At 38.1% G+C, this 25,203-nt stretch overlaps 1 protein-coding gene across 2 annotated transcripts; it reads right to left on the bottom strand.

Moving 5' to 3' along the window:
• Positions 1-697: 697 nt before the first annotated feature.
• DCUN1D5 (defective in cullin neddylation 1 domain containing 5) lies at positions 698-25,143 on the bottom strand. Of its 2 annotated transcripts, XM_045797649.2 has the most exons (8): positions 24,761-25,143; positions 22,657-22,748; positions 17,891-17,961; positions 17,386-17,477; positions 4,853-4,961; positions 4,664-4,768; positions 2,739-2,841; positions 698-1,024 (listed from the first exon to the last, which is right to left on the bottom strand). In XM_045797649.2, the coding sequence occupies exons 1-8, from the start codon at positions 24,844-24,846 to the stop codon at positions 969-971; spliced, it is 714 nt and encodes a 237-aa protein (XP_045653605.1). In that variant the 5' UTR covers positions 24,847-25,143; the 3' UTR covers positions 698-968. The 2 variants fall into 2 exon arrangements, with proteins under 2 accessions (XP_045653605.1, XP_045653606.1); XM_045797650.2 differs by lacking the exon at positions 22,657-22,748.
• Positions 25,144-25,203: the final 60 nt, after the last annotated feature.

The raw sequence follows: 25,203 nt of genomic DNA, 5'->3' as shown, positions 1-25,203 counted from the left end.
TTTATTATCTTCTCTTCCTATATGTATCTTAACTCAATCCACAACATCAGAGCTAAAGGTTTTCTTTTAAGACCAAAAAAGGTCCCTCAAGAAAACTCTCCGTATCACAAAATGACAAAGATATCATATACATGCCACTAGTAATGACAACAGTGACGATCACACAACTTCAATATTGCTCTCGATTCTCTCATCAGCCTAATTTTGAGACCGTTAATACAGGAACCTTGCTCTTTCAAACAGAAAAGGAACTCTGTAACACACAATACAGAAAACTGGAAAGTCATATTAAGAATACACATGCAATGCTGATGAACGCTTACTGACAATACTATTTAACGGTTTGGAAGCAAAATACCGGGACATAATCGTTCCAATTCTCAAATTTTCAGATAAAGCATTTGCAAATCTGGTTTCACAGAAACCCGAGCTGAGAGCCAGAGAACTCCCAATATCCAGAAATGTTTTTTATTAGTTGTATCAGAACATCATTATCCCAGAAGCCAAGGCCAATATTCTTGCTAATTGTTCACAGATGGTTATAATGAGCCATACCATCAGTGGACTATGTTTCCAAATACTGTTTAAAATCTTTAAAATTCCAAATCCATGGCGAGAAACATCCTTTAAAATTCAAGAATTAAAATGTACAAAAATAAATACCACTCTGACACTCAAGGGACATCTTCACTTTAAGGCCTTTGTCACAAATCTGAATCTTTATTGTTCTGAAATAAATGTTATAAACATAACTCAAAACAAAAGTTTCAATATTCAGTCTCAGAAGAGGTGTGGCTCAATGCCCATCACATGTAACAAGAAAACTTCCTTTAAAAAAAAGGAAAACAAAGTACTATGAGAAGTCTTTCATATGAATGAAAATGCACCCTTTGGATTTTTTCGTCGTCTCTTCAGCCTGTATACACGTGGGCGCCAAAAGGTTTGCATTTTCTTCACATTAGTTCTTGCTATGATGTTTGACGGATTTTTTGCCACTCAACAAATTCATCAAGAAGAACAGGCCCTAGAAATAAAGAAGCAATTTTTGTTAGGATTCAGTGAACTCATCCATCCAACTACAGAACGCACTGTCCATGAGCTCTGTGCCAGTGCTGAGGACGGGCCCTCTGGGGTCACAGAGGTTTTGCTTCCCGTCCTGCTGCTGGACTCACTGGTACTTGCTTCCCTAGCCTTTTCTTTTCGGACAGAAGGGACTTCCCACAATGGATATTTGCTGCAAGTTCATTCACAAGGTTCAAGTGTTCAAAGAACTCTCCAATAACCAAGTCAAGACTAACCACTCCTTTTTTCTACATGTTCACAGCATTCTGTTATTTAATTATTAAGGAATATGCAAAATGTTTAATGCAGTATTTCCAGGTTCCCTCACCAAGAAGTGTGTAAGCTTGTTGAAAGGGTGGCCGGTAACAGGACCTAGTATGAGTCTAAACACGCAGCAGGTGCCTAATCAATACCCAACCTGAGAACTGTTCTATAAAAGGCATTAGTATAAAGTGGGGGGTCCAAACTCATTTCCTGACAGAGGCCAGGTAGGCAGTTTAAATGAGCTCACTGTTCTCTCTTTTTAAATAGAGGAAAACTCACTCCAGAAACGAATGTGCTTGCTCTCTTTTTCTTAAAGCACACACGTTCTGGTGGTCTTTTTCTCTTGATTTCATAGACATACCTCTTTACTCTAAGACAAGCAGCAGGCAAGCTCGATAATAAACAGCAGCTGAAAAGCAAGCTAGCTGTTGGCATAAACTGCAGGCCAGCAAAGCGGGAAGTGAGTCCAACGGGAGCTACTACTCGGCTTCAGTCACTAATTCCAGGTACAATTTTGTCATATTTTCTGATTTTTCGAACAAATCTAGAAGCTTTCTTTTTATGCAAAAACTCTTAATTTAAAGGTTGACTCAAAACACACACAAATAATACACATCTGCAGGCCACATATAGTCCTTAGGCTTCTGGCTTACTGCTGCAACGTATTGCTTCTAAAAAGACTGTTAAATGTTATACCATTCTGTAGGGAGAGGTCACAATATATATATAGGGGGAAATAAAGTTACTCCTTTTTTAAATAAGTCCACAGTTCAACTGACATTTATAGGAATGTATCTTACCATGTAACCACGTACATGTATATAATAACGCATGTAACCAAACTGGTGGTGGAAACTGAAAACCTTTTACCATTTTAGAGGATGTGGCTTACCTAACTTATCATTACTTCAAAGAACTGTTTTAAGGCATTCTGCCCTTTCCACTGAAGAATACTGACTGATAACTGAAGTGACTGAAAGATTATATATATATTTTTAAGAGATTTTATTTATTTTAGAGTGAGAGAGAGCACATGTGTAAGTGAGCATGTGAGCAGGGGGAGGGACAGAAGGAGAGAGAATCTCAAGCAGACTCCCTGCTGAACATGAAGCCCAATGTGGGGGCTTGATCCCATGACCCCAAGATCATGACCTGAGCCGAAATCAGGAGTCGGGTGCTCCACTCACTGAGCTGCCCAGGTGCCCCTGCAGCATGGATTTCATAATATCCGTTCAATCTAAGCTCTTGGTCTACATTCTGCACCTGCCGCCCCCACACTTTCCACCTGATTCAATAGTGAAAGTTCCTGCCGGGAAGTTTAAATCCTTTATGGCAATGCTACACGAAAGTACATTCTTATCTGAGACTTTTAAGAATTTTATTTTCATAGGAAAACACTGTAGCATACTTACAAGCACCGTCTTCATCATAGTTACTAAGATCGGCATGGACAGTTCTGCTGAACTCTAACACGTTGTACCACTGATCTTTGTTCATAACACGATACTTTGATTGCTGTAGAAAATGATATAAATATTTTGAATACGAGCATTATTTATTAGGACTTGACTTCGGTAAATCTAGTTATAACATTTTTTTGTGATTTGGTCTTTCTTAAAACATTTCTTCCTCTTTAAATTAGCTGTGCTTCTAAGGAAAGTCTCAGGGACATTTACATGTTAACATTATCCCAGTTACGTTTTCCTTTATCTTTCCTTCATTTTAGAGAAGTAACAGGAGCATCGAAGACACTAAGAGTGAGGTAAAACTCGATGTCTACCTATGTATACACCTGTGGAACCACCCCTGCGCTCAGGATCGACAACCCATCCCGCACACACTGCGTCCCTTCATGCTGCCTCCCAGAACACCACTTCTTCACTGACGTTTAATGTTCAGCCATATTTTGAAGTTGGCATTGTTGGAGGCAGTGCAGAGCGCACTGGCGTGGGTTCAAACTCCACTCCTCCACGTACTTGGGTGACCCTGGGAGCATTATTTAACAACAAAGACCATTTCTTCATTTGCTGAAGAGGGATAAAAGAAATCAAAACAGTGTTATAAAAATTTAAAGAAACACTGTAGGTTGAACACCCTCCACATAACAAGCACTGAAAATATTTAGTTCTCTCAGCTCCCTTTACAGGTGAATATTTTAACATTCAGTTCTATTTATTTTTGCCCAAAACTAGTAATAGGAGGAAGATTGGTAACATCCATCAAAAACATCTACTTTACTAGCTTTCATTACACCCACTTTACTAGACTTAAAGATTAGGGTGTACACAAAACCTACTCATTTAAGTCCTCTCCATATCGTTGCTTTTCTTTCTTTCTTTTTTAAAGATTTTATTTATTTATTTGTCAGAGAGAGAGAGACAGGGCACAAGCAGGGGCAGAGGGAGAGGGAGAAGCATGCCCCCCACTGAGCAGGGAGCCCGATACGGGGCTCCGGGGTCATGACGTGAGCCGAAGGCAGATGCTTTACAGACGAAGCCACCCAGGCGTCCCCCTATCATTGCTTTTTATGAGAAGCTTTAAACAAAATTACTCCGAGGAATTTGCTATGATAATCAGCTTTACGAGAAATCATTTTCAAAGCAAAAAGAAAAGTCATCTATCCTTAAGAAATGGTGAGAGCCATACTAAAAAAGCCTAAAACTGAGAAGGCACAAAAACAGAAAACCAAAGAAAGCAGTATCTCAGAACGACTGCCAGCGGTGGGTGCTATGTTAAACCTTCTAAAAGAATATTTTCTCCATGAATTCAGCATACATTCTTAACTCAGCACGCTGAAATATAGGATTATAGCCATTCTCATATTTGTGGACATAAAATATTTTAATTCTAATTATCTAGACTGAACCTAAGTGAAAAGTAAAGTTTTATTATCACTACAACCAGTTCCGTTATGTAGATCTCAGCCTAAGATCTTGTATTAAAGAAACCTGATTCAGAAGCTCGACATCTGTATACGAGCATCAACTCTCTTCTGCCAAGAGCCCAAGAAACGAATTCTGCATGAAGAACGTCTTTGCTAAAATGTATTTCTTGAAGGTTACTTTTTTTATGGGAGAGATGCAGGGCTGGAATCCAAGTATCTCATGTACAGAAAGTATTAATGAACATGAACTTGTGTCTATAAATAACAATATATATGTATACACTTTAACAGAAACTTTATTACTTAAGCAGATTTTTTTTAAAGCACAATATTTAAAAATCTATTTGTTTTTCCTCAAAGGTATATTTTCGATCAGATTAAACTTTAAAATCAATATTAAAATTTAATATTAACCAGATTAATATTTTCAAACCTTAATAAGAACATACATACCTCCAGGTACTGGTAAAATACTGAAAACAATGGCCATGTCCTTCCAAGCAGAAGAGCTAGCATAGACTTAGCGGTATCGATATCAAGGCTTCTCTGATCTTTATCCTAAAACATAAGGAAAAATTCTCCTGAGTGTGGTTTCAAGATTAGAAAAATGTTAAAATTACAAAACATGGAAATTCCACCTACCCTTGCAAAATCAAAGGCATATCTGTAGATATTCTTAAACGAAGAAATATCATTCAACTGTGAGCGCAAAAAGTCAAATTTGTTCTGTAACTTTTCTGTGCAGTCACACCTTAAATTAAAAAAGCCATATACATTATATAATCCAGAAAATTAAATAAAAGCATCTTTAGGGGGTCAGAAGAAAATGTATTAAGAGAAAAGTGAGTGCATTTATGAAATTAACCTAGGTTTAAAATTCTGATTCACAAATGTAGAGTTACTAACAAACTTGTTGCCTTCTACGTACCAATGGAATTTAAAAAAAGAAAAAGAAAAAAGAGAAAACCTGGCAATGAGTGAAAGTTCAGTTCAATGACTTTCCTTTAAAAAAATACAACTCAAAAACTCCAGTAAAATCACAAATATCTCTTAAGAAGAGGTATATTAAAATGTGCTTTAACCTCATCACGTGTGAGGTTAAAAAGATGGCAGAACAAGGGTCATGAATCAGGCCTCTGTCACGTATTTCACTGGAAAGTTCTCAGGTACCAGCTTGGTGGAGATTAGCCATGAGTGGTTTAGAAGTCTGGGATATAACACAGAGAAAATGAACACACTATATTAGTGCTTCTGTCATAAACTCAGATTGCTACATTGTTAGTGACAACAATCGAGGTAAATAGTGGCAGCACCTGACCTCAAATAAGGTAGATATGCAGAAGAGTGCAAACAAGTTACCCATGTTATTTCTAAGGATCAGACGTGAAACCTAAAAGGGCAAACAGAACCCTCACAGATCTCCACTGGCGTCCTGACTCACTGGGCTGCTCAGCGAAAAGCAATGGACGACGCTTTGCCAACGGTGCACGACGCTCTCACCTCCTGTCGGGCTCTAGCCGTAGCTCACCGACCCTTCCCAAGGGTCACAGCTATGCTCTGGCACATGGTACTGCCTCCACTCTACCCGAAAGGTGCTCCCTCCAACAGTTTCATAAAATATCACTGCCCGACACAGAACTCACATTGTGCCACCACTGACAGATCATCGGCCTCCCCTGCATTAAATCAGTGTGCCATCTCCTGTGACCCACAGTCTCCCACCCAAACTGAGTTTCAGTACTCATCATGGAGCAGACATCTAGCATTCTCAGATTTAATGAAGACCCTCACTATTCTAAGTCAAAAATGTGACACGTGACTCCTAATTTTATTAAGATGTAAATATTTTGGATGCATGTCTAACATTGATCAAACCTTGCATTCCTGGAATAAAGCCAAACTAGGAAATGTTACCTGTTTCATACATTGCTAGATTTTTTTAAGAGACAAGCTTGTCAATTTCATTCTTTCATATTCTTTACTAATTTTGATAACAAGCTCATAGCATAAGCCTCAGAAAAACTAAATGACAATTATTACCCTTTTTTTCTATTTTCTGAAAAAGTTTACTGAATACTAGAATTAGCATTTGTCCAAAATCAGCTGAAAAACCACCTGGGTCTTTTCACGAGGGAAGGAATTTTTAACTACTCAATCACCATTTTTAATGGTTATAGGATCATTCAGATTTTCTACTTCTTTTTGAATCAACAGATCACTGACATCGTTTTTTGATAATTTATTTCACATAATTTTATTTAAAGATGATTAAATTTGTAACATTTCCTAATATGCATTACTATTTATTTTTGCTTTTTTGTTTTTCTTAATCTTGCCAGAATTCCCTAATTTTGTCAATTGCAGCTTTGCTTTCTCTTTTACTAATGTCTGAACATCTTTATATCTCTTTTTCTTCAGGTTGATCCTTTCTCTAACTTCTTAAATTAGATTTACCCCAAAGATACAGATGTAGTGAAGAGAAGGGCCATATGCACCCCAATGTTCATAGCAGCATTGTCCACAATAGCTCAATTGTGGAAGGAGCCGAGATTCCCTTCAACAGATGAATGGATTAAGAAGATGTGGTCCATACATACAATGGAGTATTACTCAGCCATCAAAAAGAACGATTTCTCAACATTTGCTGCAACATGGATGGGACTGGAGGAGATTATGCTAAGCGAAAGAAGTCAAGCAGAGAAGGACAATTATCATATGGTTTCACTCATTTATGGAACATAAGAAGTAGGAAGATCAGTAAGAGAAGGAAGGGAAGAATGAAGGGGGGGTGAACAGAAGGGGGAATGAACCATGAGAGACTATGGACTCTGGGAAACAAACTGCGGGCTTCAGAGGGGAGGGGGTGGGGGAACAGGATAGGCCGGTGATGGGTATTAAGCAGGGCACGTATTGCATGGTGCACTAGGTGTTATACATAAGTAATGAATCATGGAACTTTATATCAGAAACTAGGGGTGTACTGTATGGTGACTAATATAATAAAAAATTATTATAAAAAATTAGATTAGTTCATTTGGATTGAAGGTTTCTTTCTCTTTTAATATAACAATTAAGGCTACAGATGTTCTCTAAGTACAATTTTAGCTTCAGCCATAGTTCTGATGGACATTACTGCTGATAATCCACTTGTAAATTGGCTCAACAAGATGGTTTCAGAGAACTGGAAGGGTAAGAGTCTCACCAGTTTTAAAAGAAGACTGAAAGGTGGTGTTGGAGACAGCTAGCTAAAACAGAATATTTACATAAGATCCAAAGTTTTATAACATAATACGCAAAATGTCCAGGTCTCAATAAAAATTCCCCCATTGTTCAGGGGTCAACTGTATAGACAAATGCTGCCAGAAAATTTGGTTCTAAAAGGAAGCAGAGGAAAAGTGACACTTAACTAGTGTGGGATGGAAGGGGACAGAAGGCTCGCTTTTTTTTTTTTTACTAAACAAATAACTTTTGCTTTCAGGAAGATGAAGTAAATGTATTTTTTCCCTATGTCTCCTGCTAATTCAACTAAAAGCCCTGTACATTAGCTAAAAAACAAACATAAGGAAGAATCTGAAAGACTCTGAGGAAGAACACAGTGGTGAGTTTCCTGGGTTTTCTTTTGCCTTGTCTACCCCAGACCTGGAGATGAAGCAGTCAGAGACCAGAATGCCAATGACAAAAACGAAAAAGCCAACAAGAACCTGCTCTCCCTCCTGCAAAACTCAAGCAGCCGAGCAAGAAAAAAACCTTTTAGAAAAAACACTCTTCTCTATTCAACCACCACAGAAAAAACTGGCTCCACGCCCACCTCCATCAGCAAAGACTGGATGAGGACCTCAACCGTCCACCCTCAGCAGGACGTGGGAAGGCCCTCCCTTTCACCTCCCGCACTATCAGTGGAAACCACAGAAGAGCATGAACTTCCACTCCAGCAGGCCGTAAGGAGCAGTGCCCCAGGGTAGTGTCAGCGGCCACCTCGGGGGGCGTGGACCTCTCACGCCTGCCAACATCAATGAGGAATGCCCTCCTCCCGCGGAGGTGCTGGTTAGAGAAAGGTAGCTAAAATAGAAGGTTTAAATAAGATCCGGAGTTTCATAACAGTATTTTCAGGTTCCAATAAAAAAAGCACTTGTCATAGCAACAACCAAGATGTCAGGCAGAATGTAAAAAGAGCCAATATGTGCAAATACTGAAATGACAAGAAATGTTTAAAATGATTTGATGCGGATTTTAAAGCAGCTATTATGAAACTGCTTCAATAAGCAATTATAGACGAAGTAAAACAAATGAAAAGATAGCAAGTCTCAGCAAAGAAACAAAGTCTAAGAAAAGAAATGTAACATAAAAAAGAACCAAATGGAAATTTTTGAACTGTAAAATATAGGGCATACTTAAACCTTAATGTCTCAATAATTATATCAAATGTAAATGGTCTAAATGTACCAATTAAAAGACAGATTGAAAGAGTGGATCAAAAAGACCCACAAAACCAAAATGACCCAATGATATGCTATCTAGAAGAAACAGATTTCAAATATAACAGGGACAAATTGAAAGTAAGAGAATGAAAAGTGACACATTATGGAAACATTAGCCAAAAGAAAGGAGGGGTAGCTTTATTAATACCAGCTAATGTAGATTTCACTGGAAAACGCTATCAATCTCTAAAGACCAATTCTATACTATACCTTCCAAAAAATAAAATGTAAGGAAAAACTCTCCAATTCCTTTAATAAAGCCAGATTCACCTTGACATCAAAACCAATTAAAGACAGTATAAAAAAAAGAAAAAAAATCACAAGAAAAAAATTTTAACTGTATATGATGATGGATGTTAACTAGACTTACTGTGGTGATCATTTCCCAAAACACGCAAATATTGAATACATTATGTTATACACCCGAAACAATGTTATGTCAATTATGCCCCAAGAAATAAATAAGTAAAAGAAAATAACAGACCAGTATCTCTCATAAATCCCTAACAAAATACTAACAAAAAGAATTCAGCAGTATATAAAAACAATTACACACCATAACCAAGTGGGATTCACTCTAGGTATGTAAACTGACTCAATATTCAAAAACCAATCAATGTAATCACAACATTAACAGTCTAAAAAAAGAAAAGCTACGTGATTAGACAATTTAATGCAGAAAAAGCATTTAAAATAGTTCATGCGCATTCATGTGAAAATCACAAGAAAACATGAAGAGGAGAACTCCCTCAGCCTGATAAAGAGCAACAACCTATAGCTGACGTACTTTATAGTAAGAGACTGAATGCAGTCCCGAGATGGCGAGGCAGGAAGGGATGGCCACTCTCACCAGGCTTATTCAGCACCGTGGTAGAAGTTCCAGCCAATGCAATAAGTCAAGGAAAAGAAATAAAAGACATCCAAGACTGGAAAGGAAATAAAACGGTCCCCATTTCCCTATTTTATGTTATAATCATATGACATGACGATGTAGACAACCCAAGGAAGACACACATGCACAAAAACTTAGAGTGAGTTCTGCACGGTCACAGGATGCAAGACAACCACACAAAAATCAATTGTATTAGTAATGAGTATATGGATGCTGGAATTAAAAATACAATGCTATTTACAGTGGCTGAAAATAAAAATTGAAACATTTACATGTAATTCTAACAAAACATACAGAATTTGTATGCTGAAAACTATACACAAATGATGAAAGAAATTAAACACCAAAAAGAGACATCTCTCTCTTGCATGTACTCGAAGACCCAAATAGTACAGATGTCAATTCTCCCCATATTCATTATGCAGTTTAACCAAACTCACAGTAAGATTTTTTTGTAGGTAAAAGGAAGATCATTCTCAAATTTTGGGAAAAGCAAAGGAATTGGAAGAGCTAAAACAATTTTGAAAAAAGATCAATCATCTCAGGGTCCTGGGATCAAGCCTAACGTTGAGCTCTGCACTCAGTGGGGAGTCTGATTGAGATTCTCTCTCTCCCTCTCTCTGTCTGACCCTCCCTCTGCGTGTGCGCTCTCTCTCTCTTAAACAAATAAATAAAATCTTTAAAAAAAAAAAGCCGGGGGGGGGGGGAATCAGTCAGTCACGTGATTCCAGACTTAGTGCATAGCAGCTGTCATCTAGGCTGTGTGGTGCTGCCCAAAGGTTAAGACACAGATCAAGAGAGCAGAGAACCCAGAGACAGACCCACACACAAGTACGTCCAACTGATACAGGACAAAGGTGCAAGAGCCATTTAAGAGAGGAAAGACCTTTCTCAACAAATGGAAATGTGGAGCAAGTGGAGTTCTGTAGGCAAAGAACAAACCAAAACCCCTATCTTTTAAAAAATGAACTCAAAATGCATCACTGATTTAAAAGTAAAATATAAAAATATAAACCCTTCCAGAAAAAAACATATGATAAAATTCTCAGGACTTAGGAAAAGAATTCTTGGATTTGACACCAAAAGCACAATTCATAAAAGGAAAAACTGATCAACTGAACTTCGTCAAAATTAAAAACTTCTGCTCTGTCCAAATCCTTGTAAGAGGATGAAAACACAAGCTACAGAGTGGGAGAAAATATCTGCAGACCACATATTCAATGAAGGACTTCTATCTAAAACACACAGAAAACTCACAGTGAAAAAAAATTTATCCACTATGTCCCTTAGCCTCTTTCCTATTTTCCTCAGATATTACAAGTCACCGATTCCTACATTATCTACATCCACCTCTTTGTAACTCATCCATTGAGTATTAAATCTTGAGTATTTTTCACTTATGGAGATATAGTTACACATATGAAATCTGATCATTTGACACCATTCTTTTTTCTTTAAATATATTTAATGTATTCATTTTATGCTGAAATTACAAAATACTAGCCTTAAAGAGTTGTGATTCTTAAGTTTAAGATCTGTTTCTCAATATGCTAAGTGCTTTTTGATTGTTAATTAATGAAAACTGAATCTTCTTCTGCAGAAATTGAGGCTTCTGCTTAAAATGTATTCTTATACAGAAGAATCACTTCCACTATACATACAAGACTACTACTTACCTGGGACATTTGTAAAATAGATTTTTGGCTTGTCATACAAATAATGAATTCCAGCTTTCATCTGCACGATGAAGAATTTTTGATAAGAATTCTCTCGGGGATAAGCCCTTCTCTGGATGTAGACGCAAGCCCAGGCAATCACATCTCTATCTACTGGGTAGGGGTGATATCAGTGACTTCATATGAGAGTTCTGATTCCCTCCCTACTCAGGCCTTGCAATTTTCTCTCCCATTTGCAATATGCACCACAGGTTAATGGCCAGAGCCTAGGTGACTAAGAATAGGTAGGTAACCTTAAGGTAAATGCCAGCTCTACAGATCCCTAAGGTATCACCAGCTCTTGTCATTTCTGGTCTCTAATTATCTTGCTTGATTTACAGTCAAGTACAGGCATGCTTTTTAAAACATGCTTTTATATTTTATCCAGCATTTAAGTGTTTTACATGATAAATGGTTTCTTTGCACATTTAGTCTGTCATATGGCCAGAAAAAGAAATCGAAATTTGGATAAGTTAATTGTCCAATTTGTCTGGGGCCTAGTTCCTATGTATGAATGAGTGTATGATATATTTCATGCAGAAAACAAGAAAAGCGTATTCTTACTATTTATTAAAAGTGTATTACTTACTATTTCATTAAGTGGCTTTTATCAGCACAAAAATTCTTCATTATGTGAAAAATAAAGCTTTAATGGCACTGAAAATTTAGTTAACTTCTACGAGAGGGATGTACAAAAGAAACTAATTCTTAGATTACACATGCTCCTGCAATGTTGTTTGAAAATCTGGATGTCCTCAGCATCCCCAGAGTGATCAGGTGACAATGTTCCGGGGTGCTACATTTTAAGGAGCACTACCTTCCTTGTATACCTATCTTAAGTAGAGGCCTCATCTTTCAAACCTTTGTAGCTTTCTGAGGAAGTGCTTTTCATATATATTTTAGTGATGTGATTCACATTTTCACACAAAATCTCATTCAGAATCTTAATACACTTGAGACTCAGGAAGGCAAATACGATAGAGGATGCTTCCCTACGTTCACAGGTTCCTCCTCTCACTGCCACCAGAGTTTGAAATCATTCTTCAGGGCCTGGCATATAGAAGCATTCCAAAATTATTTGTTAAACAGAAGTATGAATACCAAAAAGAAGCCACAAAGTACGTATGTATTTAATTACAAAAAGTTTCAAAATCCCTACCTGGGGAAAGGTTAGTGGGAAACTGTAGTTCCGATAAAATCATAAAGTGTGTAAGTGGTGACTTACAAGTTACCAAGTTGGTAAGAATCCAAGAAATCACAATCTTTTCCAAATATTTTTACATTCCACAGGTACACAGAGCAACGATATTATTTAGGGTATGATCTCAATAAGCTGAAGACAGAAGGTGAAGAACCAAGTTTCCAGTCAGAGAGACCAGCTGTAATTCCAACTTCTGCCACTGCAACTACGTGGCTCCTCATAACACGTCAGGAGCAGTGACCGACAACCGTGAGGTTACAGAAGAACACCCGACTTACGTGATTACAACAGCTCTTAGCCTGAGATGCTCCTTCTGAGGCAAATGGCTTAAAAGTCACCTGCACCCTGCTGCCTCTGTCCAAACTACCGCAGACCATTCCTGATGGTCTACCTCAATCCCGAGCAGAGAGAGAATCAAACAGAACAACGAAAAGAAGAGTGGAAGACACAAGAGAACAAACTTCCACGTTTAGTACCCATATCATAAAGACTGCGAAGGGACCCAGCAAACCCGGTGAGCATACCCAAGCAATCACTAACACTACAACTCTTACAGTTAACCTAGCCCAAACAGACTCAGAGGTTATAATGCCCATAGCTCATAACTTGGCAAGTTTAGAAAGGACATTTCCATTGAAGTAAAAAGAAATGCATACTTCACTAGTACACAATCAAATAAAACCCCACAGACTTTAGGGACACTGGCACCATAGGGTACCATTCCCCAAGGCCACCGTGGTTAGAGTAGAAACGAGTTTAAATTCCAACATTAGGACCTGCACATTAATTTCCCAAGTATTGCTAAATATTTGATTAGCAAGGGAGGCTTTTAAATTTCTGCTTCTTTAAAGACCTCGAAAATGAGAAGAAATAACCATTTATGTATTAGATCTACGTGAGATTCTCTTCCTTAATTAGAGAAGTCCCAATAAATATGCTGTGACATGCTGATATACAACAGAAGAATCTTACCTACCAAGTTCTGCATCTAGAACTTTCTCCTAATAAGGTCTACTGACCAAAACAAAATGGTACATCCCTGGGGATACTTGGAGATGTGGAGAGGGGCATTTGAAATTGTCAGGGAGAGCAGAGGGGAAGAATGCTAATGGCAATTAGTAGTTGGGCCGCAAATGCTAAATGAATGACAGTCACACAGCACACACACCACAGCACCCTGTCCACCTCACTCTTCCATCCCCACCAAAAAGTCGGATAAATGCTCCCCATTCCTCTCTCACCTAAATCCAGTCAAGCCAGCTCACTGCCTTCAATCTTCACGGTCCGGGGCTCACTACAGACAGCGGAGGGTGTACAACCTGTAACGTAGCCACAGGCAGCGTACCTGCTGCCAGTCTGGGCAGGTCCTATCCTCCTACCTCATCTTCTCATGATCATAATCAAGTACAGTCTTTTCAGAGCTCCATGCTGACCGTTTTCTCCACCAACATGGTATTCCACCCTTGCTCCAACACCACCCACCGTCAGCTAGCACACGCGAGAAAAGTTCTCCACTCCAGCCACTGAGCACCCTTGGAATCCCGCATCCACGGATGCAAGGAAGAGGAAGATCCGCATGGAATGTGTTGTGCTTAGCAGCGCAGGTGCGTTGTAATGGGGATGAGGTCTGCAGTTTTCATAAGGCTCTCCCAAGAGTCTACGACCATCAGACATTAGAATAACTGCTCTCTCGCAAAGTGTCTGCTATCTGATAGTTTTTACTGCCTGGAACATAGGATTTAAGCTCTGTCCACATGTTAGCCTAGGCTCTCCATAATGTAGCTATTATCCCCACTATCTGGAATTCAAACCTAGTCTGTCGATTTTCCTTATGTACCTTTGGATTAGAACCAACTAGACCACTTCCTTCACACACACGTTTTCCTCTCCCAAGGCTCTGCTCATATTTCTCTTCAGAAGTAACATTTCCTATATCCTTAAGCATCAAAATCCTCATCATGCTTCAAGGCCCAGTTCAAACGATCCACATCTACAGATTTTCCTGTCCACTCAGCCTCAATGAATCTCATTAGCAGCTGTGCTTCCACACTCGAGCGCCCCTCACGTTCCACCTGGGGGTCAGGTGACAGCATCACAGGGCACTGCCCACCCTCTCAGCATGGTCAGCAGAGGGCAGAGCCAGCCTTCTGCCTCACCGTGGCCACAGGTAAGTGGCACGGCATCCAGCAGAGCACAGGTGTTCACTGTACGTGTCTACAGATCAAATCCCATCTGAGGGGCAACCTGGCAGTTACTGAACAACGATGGAAACGAGAGTAAAATCCCTAGAAAGGATGTGGCAACCGCATCCTCTGAAACCTACAAAATGGCCATTCTAGTCTAATTATACACAAACTCACCCCCACAAATTCTTCCGCACAAAACAGAAAAGCAGATCATATACAAAAAGTTTGTATGAAGAAATAGCCTTAAAATAAATGAGTGTATGGAAGTATTCTACACAACTACAGATCTTAATTAATCACGGTTGTGACAGTCTACTTTTCTTGAGCATTGTCTATATGTTTTAACTACCAGGCTGTTTCTACTCTTTAGCAGAGCCCCACTAAAGTTTTCTAAGGGTTAAAATGAATTAATCTGAAATAAATGAGAACTACATTAAGACAATTCAGGGACCATCAAATAACTATGCCCAGGTTAAATCAAATCCTAGAGATATGAAAAATCTAAGAAGGGAATGGAGTCTGTGAAGTTTTACATTTTATGACTATATGTATTAAACAAAACCAAGTATACCAGGCAACTACAAAATCAAAAATTAAGACTTCTATACATGCTTTCATCTCTCCTCCTTTAAATTCTAAACTACTGCAGTCTTTGCAAGTTTTTTACAAGAAAACTCAGGGAGTAGTCCGACTTAGCTAACTGATAAGAGATACTTTGTACTTCACATAGCAATCTAGACTGTGGGGGAAAAAAACCACTATTTTCCCAGTCAAGAGTGCTCGCCTAATTTGAGCAGCAAGGCTTTACAGCATAGAGTAAAGCAGAGGGGCAGGGGATAGTAAATGAGTGAAACAGAAACTTCGGGGTCAATTTTAAGTGTTCAATAACTGCTTTTATGTTGTGTAGCTTGTGAACTTCCTATAGAAAAGATGTGCTAATAAAAAATATGTTCAAGGGTTAAGTCAATTTCTGTTCTTGTACCCAAAGCCATATGCTAATTATTCTAATTATTAGAACTGCTTTGTGTTTACACATTTCTGTTATACAATACAAAGGCTCTTTATATTATGTCAAGTTATGCAAAAACAAATAATGAGAAACTTTTTGGTTTAAAAATACACAAACACTTGTTAGCTGGGATATTCAAAAAAGCAATATACAAAAATTCGGTAGAAGCATTACAAAAAGCATTTATAGTGCCAAATAAAATGTCTTACAATCAATAAGCCACGTTACAACTCATATAAATTTCAATAAAACAGAAAAAACTATATGAAAACTAGTTTATATTCTTTGTATACTTGTCTGTGTATTTTATCTTTCTCCAAAAAGTTAATTGAAGGTTGGATATTTCCAAAGAATTTCAGAGTCAACATCATTTTAATTTAGTATGTTATGACACCTACATGAATAACAGAATTCAAGCCTGGTTGTAAATACTATGATTCAAGATGTTAATAATGGCCCTTTATTTTATGAAGAATGCTAACATATATGCAGAAAGATAATGCAACAGGAAATATAGTATGCTAGACTGGTAATCTGGAAATTTAAATTCTAGGTCCTAGCTGAGCCACTAAATAGCTACATAAACCTTGGCAAACGTTTTGTTCACCTCTCTGAGTCTGACTCCTTATCTCACCTATAAGTAATTGAAATGACAGGGTTGATTTTACGTTCTATTCTAGAAATTATGGTTTGGCTCATATAAGCAAAGTTTTTTACCTAAATAAGTAAGAAATATCTACATGTTAATGCTGGTTAAAAAGGATAATTACAAAGTATTACATGCTGAAAATTCAAATATAAAAATTCAAGTTCCTTTTGAACAGATACACTTAAAAAAAATGACAGGTATTCTGATATTTAAGGACATGCAAACAAGTAGTAAAGAATAGTTAAATGTGTCAATAAAAGCATAACCACAACAGGAAACCACATGGCTAATTAACCCCCAGTTTTTGGCTCAAAAGTATTATAAATTAATGCTTCCTCTATTTTAGAATGTTAGTAATTAGTAACATCCTGCATGAACATTAGGAACATGGCATAATTTAAAAATAACACATAATTACTGATTCTGAAACTAAGCACACTTTACTCTGGAAAGTCAAAATCACATCATTTTTATACAGAAACAATTCTGAAACCTCAAGAAAGAGCTGGAAGGCAGCATCTGAGAGTGTAACTGGAACGTGGCTAGGGGCTGCAAGGGAGCCTCACAACCTTTCTACTTTTCTTCTTTGTAAGATTAATTTGGCAAAAAAGAAATAATAGAACTGCTATGTAACTCTATCTTCAAATATGTTTTCAAAATCAAGCATAAAATTGCTTAGGACTGCTTAGACTGCCCCAAGAACCAACTCCTTCCAAGCAGAACTCTATATTCAGAGAAGGAAATCCCTTATCGCTCAAACAATCTGTGTGTAAATAACTCTGATCACAGACCTCCAATACACCCACCAAGAGCCAGTGATTTTAATTAGACTGTACTGAGGTTCTCAGAGAATATGAAAAATGGGGTAACTTTCATTTTGTCAAGACCACAATATAAATTTTGTCAATCTCTAACTGATTGATACAGATCAAACCAATTTGATTACTTTAAGGTAAAACCTTACTCCTAAAAATTATGAAGCACAAAATATCAATTAAGATCTTCAAATAGGCCATCAAATTTGTTTTTTAAAAAAATGTCTTACTGTAATGAAGTCATCCCCTTTAACCATTCTTCCTTGGTAAAAAATCCCATGCTTTCAGCCTCCAATTTCCACGCTAAAACTAACATAATAATCTGGAAAGAACAGAACATAAAGGATAGGGGAAAAGTCAGCACAGAGATAATCATGTCTATATTTATCACGGAGAGCATTTTTATACAACTATTTCCATCCTTCAACTATTAAAGAGTACAACCTCTGGAATTATTAACTCCAAAGAAATTTAGATGGGCCAATTTTTTAAAAGTAAAAAGTTCTAACAGTTTCTGAAGGTAGACTCTCTCTCACTCTATTACAAATGATATTTGTACCAAGAAAGAGAACACGTGCCCAACTAAAATTGATTAAAAATACAAAAATGACAATCTACAGTATTAAACATGAAGAAACAAAATCCTCATATAAGATTAAAGTGTCCCAAATTTTACAAATTTATAAATATGCTATACCCCATTTGTATTCCATTCTACTTAGAAATAAAACATACATTTTCAGGTTCAACACCAATGTCTTCACAAAATTTTTCCATTCCTTCTGGCCCTACAACTTCATCAGGACCTTCAAAGACAAAAATAATTTACATATTTTATTGTTATAATTTAATACCAACATAAAACATAAGCCATTGTACTAAACGCATCTATGAATACACCGTAACATTTTTTGTAAATAACAAAATTTGAATTTTGACAGATTTTTGATAAAATATAAATATTTGCTACATGATTTAAAATGTAAAATTTCTGAAATAATCTTTAAACACATTACAAAATGAAAGTAAGGGAAAAAGATGAAGTGGCATTAGTATCAGTCATTTGTACAGTAACTTGAACCTATCCATTAAAAAAAAAACATTTACTGACAGCCTTCTCTGAAGAAAATTTTTGGCAATGCGTAAATGTAAAGAAGCATAAATTTTACTAGAATGTGTAGGACCAGAACACAATTCAAGACAGTAATCAGAGAATACCTGTTTTCTTACTAAAACATAAGGTCATTTATTACCCTTTTGAAATACAACCAAATAAAATTTAATACTTTAAAAAGATACACATATTTTGAAAACAATAACTTAGGAAAATTACTACTTCCCTTATCATCTTGGCTCTAAAATAGACAGCAAAGCATTAATTATGCCACCTTAATATAGAAACAAAAGTTTAATCCCTCAATTAGCTTATATCTACCACTTGTCCAAGAATTAATGATACTTAATTTGTTTCTTATTTTTCTCCCTTAGTAGCACTAAATATAAATCAATACATCAATTTTCCTATTTCTTTATGTTATCAGATTCGAAAAGATAGTAATTACATCATTGCCAGGTCTCTTTTGTAACTCTCTAAGATTACCACAAATCTGTTACAACATGGATGGACCCAGAAAGCATTATGTGAAGTGAAGTAAGTCGGAGAGGGACGGATAACATATGATGTAACTTATATGTGGAATCTACAAACAAACAAGCAAAAAAACCCCAAACTCATAAATACAGAGAACAGATTGATGGCTGGCAGAGGCAGGGATTGGTCGGGGGGGGGGGGGGACACACACAAAAGGTACAAACCTCTAGTTCTAAAGTATGTAAGTTCTGAGATGTAATGTACAGCATCATGACTACAGTTAATACAATATTGAAGGTTGCTGAGAGTAGATCTTAAAAGTTCTCATCACCAAGAAAAAAAATTTCCGACTATGTATGGCCAAAAAAACCCCCTTGTTTTCCTTTCGTAAGGACTTATAAAAATCCTGCAGCTTTATTAATCATGGACTAGACCATGGCTACTCGATGGTGGTGTCATTGTGCACCATCATCATTAGTTCACAAATACAAAATGAAGCCAACGCCCTACGGTTTTCTCTTCACAGAAGAGTAGAGCCATCTAGCACGTGGGCCAATATATTCTTGCTGCTTCAGATGAGATCCAGGCTGCTAAGAGGACATTAAAACATGGTCTGAAACCAAAACCCTTATTTAATTTTCTGGTTTAAATAAGTACTGCAGTTATTTATGCAGTGAGGTGTTAAAGGTGAGAGGGGTGGTAATTACAGGATACTTTCACTTCCTAATATATATTTGGAGGATTTTTTTACGAGAACGTGTTAATTATGTAATTTTAAAAGCATATACAATAAAGCTGTTTAAAATATAACTGAATATGTATCCCTATATGTGGTTTGGTTGAAAGTAAAAATTAGATAAAAAATTTAATGGAAGAAAACAAAGTTTTTCTTCAAGCCATGACAAAAAATGTATTATAAATTTTTCCTACGAAAAAGAAAACTGACCTGCCCTCAAAGCTGCCATCATTAGTAATCAAAAGAGAGAGCTGAAGAGTTGTGTCGAGAACTATCAGTTACTATCACAAAATACAGCCTCCCTAGAAACTGCAGGACTAGTTAGTGGTTAACATTTGATGAGAATCAAGCTAAATTTTGTTACAGGGAGATATACAAGACATACACAAGACCTTTCTGTAAATGTTAAGTGAGCTTCCCAAAGCAAGGCAAGTAATTACAAATCTAACTCTAAAACAAGGTCAATACCAATGTTCTTTTCCCGGACTGCATAATGTTAGTTCTACTTATTGAAATATACTCTTCCAATATATCTACTCTGCAGCTGACTTTAACTCTTTCAGGCAAAAAGAAGTTTCCATTCAATCTAAGAAGCTATGCGAATGATTTAGTTCACTCTACCAGCTGGTAGAACTTTAATATAAGTTAGCAATTCTATCCTGTTTTTTCAGTTCTTTGTAAGATTTTAAAAGTGCCTTTTCACATTCCACACTTTTGTTCAGTAATAGGACCCCTGTATTACTGAGTCCTTGCTAATGTACGTATCGCTCAAGATGAGAGGTCTTGTGAAAGAGCAAAACCATCAGGCTTAACACACATCACCTACGGTATCATATTAACAGAATCAGTGGTAAAATATGTTTTAAAAGAAAAAAAATCAATTTTCTTTTTTTCATAACCATAAACTGTTCACAGCGATATCTGCAGAATCTAAAACCATGCCAGCCATCGCAGATGCTCAGGGAAAATACTGTGCTCCATGAATGACACAGCACGTTCAACGTGAGCTACACAGGAGCTATCCTGTTAATCCTGGGACAGAACGGTCAAAATCCACAATGAGAAAATCTAATGCCGTAATGCTATTACTGTGTTAATAAGAGCTTACATTTACTGAGTTCTGATTACATTCCAGGTGCTGCGCTAAGTGCTTTACATGTATTATTCTCAGTAGTCACAATGACTACTACAAATGAACAGTGACTGTTCATTTGGTAAATGACTGGTTTTTCCTTGTCAGTTAGGTCTCTGCCCAAAGTAACGTCTAGAGAGGCCTTCCCTAATCACCCGACTTGACAGTCCATCCAAACTTTCTACTTTCCATCCCTACACCTTGCCATATTTTTACTTTTATAATGCTCCACTCACTATAATTGTCTTGCCTACTTACCTATTTATTGTCTGTCTTCCCCACTAGAAGGCAAGTTCCTCGAGGGCAGGGATCTTGTCTAACTTGTTCACTACGATATCCCTGGCGCTTACCAGTGCCTGACGCACAGCAAATGCTCAATAAATATTTACTGAATGAATCATTCAATAAATGACGTAATGTAAATTACCCTCAAGTACATTTACTAATATTTTTTTTGTATAAGGAAAATTAGTTGCTGTGTATGTACTTAAATAAAGAAACTATAAGATAGTAGTAATTAAAAGCATAGGCTCTACAATCAAAATGACCAAACTTTGAATCCGGGCTCTTGTCACTGTATGATCTTGGGCGAATTACTCAACCTAAACCTCAGTTTTTTCATCTATAAAAAGGGATAACACTGCCTAGTTAACAGAATGACTGTAAGGAAACATTATATAATTAAGTATGATTTTTGAAATAAAGACAGCAATTATGCTGGCTACTACAAAAATGTTAGTATAGGAAATAAATGTTGAGCTAAATAGAATATTATGCTACCCATGAAAGTCCCAAGGAGAGGAAATACAAATAAGCACGAAAGAAAAAAAAAATGGACTAAATTATACTATCTCTTTATAAGTGACCTTTTGATTCTATAACATGAATTTCAGTAAAACTGGCATTTTGAATAATGGGTCAACATTTAAATGGAGGTCAGTAAGAAATGAATTCCCTTCATTTAATTTGGGTTAGACATTGTCTTGGGATGCCAGTAATAGCAGTTTTTCTGGTCTAGAAAGAATCTGTTCTGTTACAAAACAATTTTTAAATTATACTTTGGGGATCCCTCAGCTGGTTCAACAGTGAAGTTGCTGTCCCCCATCAATAGTCTTACTTCCCATACAGTCAGCCTAAACTTATACCTCAAAACGCTGAGAATGATAGTATAAAAGGAGGAGGGAGAATCTATAAAACCATTAATTCCAAAAGACCAAAACTATTCTGAGAAAAAAAAAATGTTTTCGTACGTGCGTATGAAAAAATTAGTAACAAATGGGAAACAAGTATTCTTTTTCATATGTGTGCTTAACAGTGACCTCTCCTCCCTGGCTCTGACTTTCACCCCCAGGCTACAGCTCTACCCCAGATCAGGGCTTCCAGCACTTAGGATTTAGCTTCAGTTAGCTCCTTCCAGAAGCCCTTCCCTGACACTGCCAAGGCTAGGTGACATGTTCCTCCTCTGAGCTCTCACAGGACATCTTCCTAATACAGCATTTAGCACACTGTATTAGTATCAGTCTGCTTACTTTCTGATTTATTACCACATTTCTAGTAGAAATTAAGAGGGCTGAACAGCAACGATTAAGGGGCACATGTGTTGTGTAATGACAGATCTGAATCTTAAATCTTTTACTATGCCTCCCCAAAGTTTCAGAAAATGTCAGTTTGGGTTCAGAAAATTTTCAATAGAATATGGAAAAGAAAAGTAAGAACTATATAGAACATAAAATGTTTTGTTACATACTTTGTGTTTTCCAGAATATTAAGTCTACTTTAGTTAATGGACATAAACCAATAATGTATCTGTTTACAAACTGTATCAATAGTAAATGAGTTTCACCCCCTCACGAAATATGTACTGAAAATATCATGCTGACATGGCACCAAATGCTTAGTCTACCCATAATCCTCAGTCTTGACCCTGATCCCAGGACACAGCACTAACACAAAGCAGGCCTGAAATAAATGATTTGTTAAATGAATGAACCAAAAAATTGTTAAAGCATGTGACTGATATCTTCTTACATTAATTTCATTACCTGCATACTCATAAAACCAAGCCAGGCACTTCTTGCTTGAAAAATGTTCCTCTCCACTTATTAGTCTAGCAGGGGGTTGGGATCTGCAATAGCTTAGAAAACACACAAATGCCTAAGAATTTTATCAAGTCTCAACTTTCAGTGAAAAGCTAAGTTCAATATGAACTACTTCAATTCAAAGTAAACAAAGAACTTTTTTTTTTACAGCGGGTGTTTTAGGAAAAAAATTGGAGTTGTTTAGTATTTGCAATTTGAAACAGTAGTGTATACGTAATATTTTCTTGCTAACAAAACCCAAATGCTACTTTGCTCACTATCAAAATCCAAAAATATCAACTAAAATCATTTCCCCAGATTTCAAATGACCACACGGAAGTTCAACCTAATGGTCTCAAGACAAGACTAGTAGTTGGGAAAGTATTAACATTTATAGTGATTGTTCTGCTGACTTGTATGGAAATTATATTTGTGTATAATATGCATAAGTTTGAAAACAAAATCTTACAAACTATATTTTGATACTTAATATTTTTTAAAAAATCATAATTAACAGTTGTTTATTTATCATCTGCCAAACTTAGATATTTAAAGATAGAAGATGATTTAGGACCCAACAGTATAATTAAATTCCAGAGATTAAAAACATAACCGTAACTGAAAATATGAAAATAATAATTGTACAAATAATTGGGCCAAAGCTATTTAATCCCAAAGCCTATCTCTTCCACAAAATCATTAAAGGTTGGGAAGTTCACAAATGGCCTTTAGGATTTAATGAACTTCAAGGAGCTCAGATAGTTACACCATCACAATGACCTAGAAAAGGTACAACTCTAGCTACTGAGTAATGTCATAAATAAGGGTACCATATTTAACATTTTAAGTTGATAGAGCAAAGTATCACCTGAGTTTTAATAACTGACTGCTTGGCTATTTTAATGTGCTTCATTTAAATAATTTTCATATGTTAGGCACTTAAGATGGCTACAAGTTAGAGTAATAAACTTATGAGCTGGTGGAGCAGCGCTGTCACATTCTTGTGTTGAGTTACCAAGAGATATAAGAAAACCTTACCATCTTTCACAATAATAGCCCCAAAATATCGTTAGTGATAAAGTAAAAAATTCCGTCAACAAGAAGGGAAGATGCAGACTAAGTAAATTGACTCCCTCGCTTTTGAAGCAGCTCTCTCTGTAAGGAGCTCTGTCATTACCTGTTTATAACGCTGACTACAGTCCTCGGTTAATGGCAGCATCTGAAGTTGTTACATCAAGTGCCAACCAGTGATACAGTCAGACACCCAACGAGATGTAGAAAAGAGCCACTTCTTGCACCTAAATTGCAATGATTTTGTGCAGCACCCAACGTTGCTGTGATCCCTCATGACATGCTACAGTGGGATCAAAGAGCTCTAATTACAGCTCTGCTCTATCTTCTTTTTCTCCAAGAGGATACTGAGCAAAATAAGTCCCAATTTATTAATATTTATACCGAGAGCTAACAGCATCTTGAATGCTAGAAAACAAAACCGCAGGCAGGGCCTTTCTAACTCTGCACGTAGGGACTTGGCGCAGGTGGAGGCACTACCCTTCCAGAAAATGGGCTTACTGCTGTTATTTTCCGGCTGAGACCCCTCCAAAGACTCCATTTGGGGGCCAATTACAGCACAGGGAGCTTTCTTTCCTAGCCCTGGCAGTTGTCAGGTCGACATTACCCTTCCTCGTACGCTACAAAGAGATTCTAGAAGTGACCCTTCTGTGGACCTGGACTCACTTGCAGGTCTGGACGAAAGTTGGGGCGGGGATGCAGGGAGAAGGGGGCGAGGGGCAAGGGCCGAGGACGCAGCTGCCGTGCGCAGTCCCGTCTCCCCACCCTCCCGGGCACGCAGAGACCAAGGTGAGGCAACTCCCGCAGCCCCTCCCGGGGCGCGCACGCCGAGCACGAGGTGCAGGCGGACGCAGAACCTCGCGGAGTCCTGCGCCCAGCAGCCGGCTTTCTCGGCGGGGGCTCGCCTCCCCAGCCCAAGCCCCGGAGCCCCGGCCCGCCTGCTGCTCCTCTGGGCGCCCAGCAAAGGAGGGGAGACGGAAAGGGGGGGAGGCGATACCTGGAGATTTTACACTTTTTGAGGCCTCCGTCCTCCGCCACGGCCGCTGCCACCCCAGGGGATTTTCTCTTCTTCTTCACCGGCATCTTCCGCCCTCCCCGGCAGGGCGGCCAGGGGAGCCGGGGCAGGGGGTCGCTGTCTGCCGGAGACGCCTCAGTGCTGGCAGCCGGCTCCCAGACACAGCAGCAAGAGGAGGAGCAGAGCCGCCAGCCCGCGGCACAGCGGCCCAGCCCGGCCGCAGCCCGCAGCCGGATCTCCGCCCCGTCCTCCTCTGCTCGCGGCCGAGGGCACTGCTCGCCGGCGGACACTGCGGCTAGCTCGCACCGGGAAGAGAGAACGCGGACAGCGCGGCACCTCCACTACTCACACACTCGGGGAGCGAGAGGCTGGCTCTGACCCGGATGCGGACCGCCCCGGGCCGGAAATGACGCAGCGCGGCGCTG

The sequence above is a fragment of the Ursus americanus genome, chromosome 16, assembly GCF_024610735.1.
Source record: "Ursus americanus isolate L20-20 chromosome 16, mUrsAme1.1.p, whole genome shotgun sequence".
NCBI lineage: Eukaryota > Metazoa > Chordata > Mammalia > Carnivora > Ursidae > Ursus > Ursus americanus.
Note: the sequence above shows the minus strand (reverse complement) of the source record. Positions and strands in the feature narration are given on the sequence as shown.